This window comes from Miscanthus floridulus, chromosome 9 (genome assembly GCF_019320115.1).
Source record: "Miscanthus floridulus cultivar M001 chromosome 9, ASM1932011v1, whole genome shotgun sequence".
NCBI classification, from domain to species: Eukaryota; Viridiplantae; Streptophyta; class Magnoliopsida; order Poales; family Poaceae; genus Miscanthus; species Miscanthus floridulus.
In genome coordinates, this window is record NC_089588.1 from 36,352,542 (window position 1) to 36,357,265 (window position 4,724).

At 43.4% G+C, this 4,724-nt stretch overlaps 1 protein-coding gene across 2 annotated transcripts; it reads right to left on the bottom strand.

Moving 5' to 3' along the window:
- Positions 1 to 865: 865 nt before the first annotated feature.
- On the bottom strand, positions 866 to 3,594 carry LOC136481739 (glutathione S-transferase zeta class-like). 2 transcript variants are annotated; one of them, XM_066479050.1, is made up of 11 exons: positions 3,440 to 3,594; positions 3,217 to 3,343; positions 3,063 to 3,119; positions 2,858 to 2,943; positions 2,671 to 2,742; positions 2,424 to 2,477; positions 2,222 to 2,297; positions 1,945 to 2,006; positions 1,554 to 1,613; positions 1,124 to 1,252; positions 866 to 970 (listed from the first exon to the last, which is right to left on the bottom strand). In XM_066479050.1, the coding sequence occupies exons 1-10, from the start codon at positions 3,473 to 3,475 to the stop codon at positions 1,151 to 1,153; spliced, it is 732 nt and encodes a 243-aa protein (XP_066335147.1). In that variant the 5' UTR covers positions 3,476 to 3,594; the 3' UTR covers positions 866 to 970; positions 1,124 to 1,150. The 2 variants fall into 2 exon arrangements, with proteins under 2 accessions (XP_066335147.1, XP_066335146.1); XM_066479049.1 differs by lacking the exon at positions 866 to 970 and having other exon boundaries at positions 1,010 to 1,252.
- Between the last annotated feature and the right edge of the window lie 1,130 nt (positions 3,595 to 4,724).

Below are 4,724 nucleotides of genomic sequence, written 5' to 3' on the forward strand. Positions count from 1 at the left end.
GCCAGCCAGGGGGTGCTCGCCAGCTACGACTAGCACAACAGGTGGTGCTTGTGCTTGCCAACCAGGGGTGCTCGCCAACTGCTGGCCTGCTCGTGCTTGCTAGGCAGGAGGTGCTTGCCGCCTGCTGGCTGCTCACCAAGGGTGTTGCGGGGGTGCCCGCCGAGCAGGCCGTTGTGCACGCGCAGGTGCTCCTCGTGTAGGTGCTCACCTAGCGCTACTCTCGCGGCCTCGCGCAGGTGCTCGCCTAGTGCATTGCCTCCGCTAGGGCACCAACGACGCTGGCTCAACTAGGGCACCAGTGAGCTCTATGCGCCACCGCCAACCTCTACGCCGGTGTCGAGCTCCGCAATGACGAGCCTCCATTCGTCCTTGCGCTGAAAACGTATGTTTTAAGTGTTTCAGATATTTCAGAGGTGTGTTGCAAGTGTTTCACATCGATGTTGCAACAATAGACTGGGATGTTGTATATGTTGCAATGGCTATACACGCATGTTGCAAGGGTGTGTTTCTAATGTTTCATCTTTTTTCAAAAGCATGTTGCAAGTGTGTTTATTTTTTTATGCTGCAAGTGTTTTATTTGTATGTTGCATATGCTTGCAATGGCTTTTAAAGTGTTTTTAGACGTTTTGCAGGTTTTTCACACATATGTTGCAAGTGTTTTAACTATTTCAGACGTATGTTACAACTGTTTTATCTCGATATTACAAAAGTAGATATTGCAAAAGTAGATCCGATATTGGAGGTTAGCGGGCGAGCAGACGTGCCCAGGCGGCCGGGCGAGCAGACCAGCCAGGCGGACGAGTAGAGGCGAGGAGATGCGAGCAGCGGCCGAGCGAGAAGACTGGCCAGGCAGGTGAGCAAACGCGAGCAGCGGCCGGGCGATGCGAGCGGGTGGCCGGGCGAGCAGGCGGGGAGGCGCAGCTGGCCAGCAGACGTGGGCCTCCGGACGCCGGGCGTCCGTCAAGACGTCCTGGCATTAGCCACACCGTAATTTTTATGTATGATTTATTTGTGTAGTTTCTACTATTTCTCAAACATAAATATATAACGTGTTACAAATCAACTAAAATTTACAGGAAGTAATTGCTGCAAGTTTTTCATGGCATGGAGTGTGGGAAGAGACCGGTCAGAATACGTCTGAGAGATGTTTTCAGAGGGAAGGTGCATCTGGTTGCTTCTCTGGCAATGCAGCCAAGAAGGAAGGATGTTCCAGGAACGCTTCATGGAGCCTCGCCAGGACAGGGTAAACTGACTGCAAGGTGAAAAAATGGTTCCTTAGAGCCAACAGCTGAATATGATGATGTTCTAAGTTCATCAGTTCGCTCCCTTTTTCAGTAATAGGCAACTGTAGCTGAAAGTGTTATGCAAACCTACTCCGTTTCCTTATTCAGCATTTCAGAGAACAACAAAATATGGAGCATTCGCATGAGGAATTGTGTATCTTGGTTCAAGAAAACAGAACAAACAAGGTCTCGTGCTTGTACTCCGTTCTATGCCCTTTTGCGATTATAAATAAAGAATAAGCCGTAATTCGCAATGGTAGTGGTACCTACCATATCAATTCCAAAGCGCTTAATTCCACCGTATATCTGTGGTTCCAGAAATACATCTGCCTGTATAGTGTCAGCAAGTAAATATCACCATCCTTAGATAATAGGGTAGAACTACGAGATTATAAGCTAAAAGTTTTAGCCTAAAACTTGTAGTACCATCGTTTTGAACGGACATTTTTGTTCCCCAAAGGGTTCATCACATTAGTAATTTCGGCGTATAATGGTGTACTATTTTGATTTGGTACTTTTGAGTTGCTTATGTGAATAAAGATTTTTGGACAAGAGTAACAGAACTTTTTAAAACCATGAATCCATGGTCGCATAGCATTGCAGCTACCTATTTAAATAAAAATGCTCAAACAAATAAGGAAATGAGGTTTGAAGAGCAAACCAGCTGGATTTCGTTTCCTGTGGCATATTTGGTGCTGCATCCTTTCAACAACTTCTCAAGAGCTGAACATCCATGGAGAAATAGACATTGAGATGTTAGGGCAGCAAAAATTAGGATATCACAAACTATAAAACAACGGAAGTGGACAGAGAACTTTTAAATCATGATTGTCGTTTGATTGGTGTGGTTGTAGATTTCTTTTTCATCTCTTTGCAAAAAAAAATATTTTTCATCTAATCTTCACATAATTGACCAAAATGATGATAGGGTACAGAACCTGTGAAGCCCCTATTGATGTGATGCTGTGTCCACTTAATTGCTTCGTTGGAGTCTAACTTCTCCTCGATGAAATTCTGCAGTTAAGGCGAAGAACAAGTTTGCCACATCTACATTAAAAAAAAGAAAGAAACAATCGATACAGTTATTGATATGCGACCACGGATTCATGGTCAGCAGGGAGCTCCTGCGAACGAACTCACCCAGACAGGATAGTTTTGTAGTGGCTGGATGCTTGAACCCACGATGCTTGCAATCTGCAACTCAAAGAAAATATGACCATTTCATTGAGATGCAAGGATTTGGAGGAGTTGGCAAAGTAAATTAGGACGTGTTTTCGTTTCTGTTCTGTTTATCATGAACGCTTCAGGATAAAAATTATTTCGGTAGTGTTCCTTTTTTTCTGAAACTACTTGAAATGATTTTGGTGGCACAGAAATAGAGACTAACCTGGATATTCAGTGCTCTCTTTTTGGGGTCCTGTGGTAGCAGAGGATACTGGGGGTACTTGTCCTCTAGGTACTAGTCCACCATAAGAAACATGAACTTCATGATGGCCATTCAGGATGCAAAAAATACTAAAAAATCTCAAATTGTACTGTACATCATCAGTATATGTACCCCATGCATGCCTTACCAGCAAGATTGCAAACGAATCTGCGACAATCGTTTCGCCATCGACCAATGCCGGAACATACTTGATTGGGTTCAGTCTCTCAAACTCTGTAGCCAAAAAGGGAGGCAAATTGAGCAGTTTTCAGACCAATACTTCTGCACCTGAATTTTGTGAAGGAGAACACTGGTAGACATGTCTATGCTGAAAACCATTTGTATGTAAGCACCTGGATCTGACTGCTCGTTTGCGAGGAGATTCACCGGCTTATACTCGTACTCCAGTCCTTGAGCCCACAGATTATTTCAGAACGTTCATGTTCAGTTAACACCTCTGAAGCAATTGCCCTTGCGGCACAGACCTGACAGAGCCATGAGGATTACCTTTGAGATTAAGGGCTATGCGGACGCGCTGCGAGCATGAGCTTCGCCAGAACGAGTAGAGCTTCAGCTTGGGGCTCTTCACCGGCGGCACCACTGCCGCCGTCGCGGCTGCCGCTCCGGTGAGCTCCTGAGTGGAATCGAACCAAATCAAAGAAGAGGCGGCCGTGATCAGTTGCTCTGCTATAGCCTACAGGTGATGAAACGGAGACCAAGCTGCATATACCTGTAGTGGCACGTTGGATGAATCATCGGACGCCATGACGCGATCGAGGCGATCGATGGTGTGTGTCGGGGGTCAGCGGCTTCTGTTCTTGGTTTGGATGGTTTGGAGCTAGCTGCCGTGGAGCTAGGACAAAGTGCAACTCGAGTGGGGCGGGGGAATACTAAGCTCTTGTACAAAAGGCATCCATAGTCGTCAAAACCACCTGTTGTGCTGGTGTGACGGTGACTGTACGAGCTTATCAACCGCAGGGTATATAATATACCCTATCCCTCGAATGCGACTGTATAACTCGTAGTTTAACTTTAATCAAATTTATAGTAAAAAAATAGTATTAATATCTACATCTCCAACTAGTGCTTTATCCAAGATGGTTGCAGAAATTTAAAGTTAAAAGCAATATTTATTTTGCTATAAATGGTTGGAACTTTAGTTATCGCCTTGGGAACTAGTTTGCACCGGTGAACTCTAAGTTTTATTTAGAGTGAGATTGTAATAAGTTTGGTTTGATGTTTCTCTAGAAGCTAAAGCCCGAACATTTGTTTCCATTATTAAAAAAAAGGTTAATAGAAAATATGTTTTATAATTTATTTAATGGTACTTATTTTGTATCATGAATGTTAAATTTTTTATCTAGTTTTTGCCAAACTTCAAATAGTTTGACTTCAAAAAAAAAAGTACACCATGGCTAATTGGACATGGATGACCCTGCCACCGGTGCACCTCTTTAGTGCTGGTCTGAGTACGTTTCTTCGCCTTCATTTGTCTAAGCTTATCATGTATGATTCCTTGAGATTCTTGCTTGTCTTCTGGGGTCTTTCATGCTTCTCTTTGATATTTCTCTATTTGAAATGTTGATTGCTTGATCTTCACTTTAGCCTAACTCAAGTTCATATCTTGCATCGATGAAACCAAGTTTCTTGTATACTAGAAAACATTGTTTGTCCTAATACTTATGGCCATTCAGCCACCAAAATCACTAGACCCATTCCCAGTGGAAATGTTTCTTTAGGATGGATGAAATGAACCTATATCTAAGAGAATATTCTCTCCTGGGATCAAACCTACTTGTATATCAAATGAACACTACAAATTTTGGGTTCCACCCATCTCAACCTACTTTAACCATCGAATCAAACACATATACTTGTGTTTAAAGCTGGTTTAAGTGCATATTTGGTTTGTACCCCCATTGTACCAAGCCAAAATTTTGCAATAGCCAATGGAGGGCATGGCCAAAAATTGATCATACACAAGGTGTTTGGATTAGAACCATGCAAAAATTGCT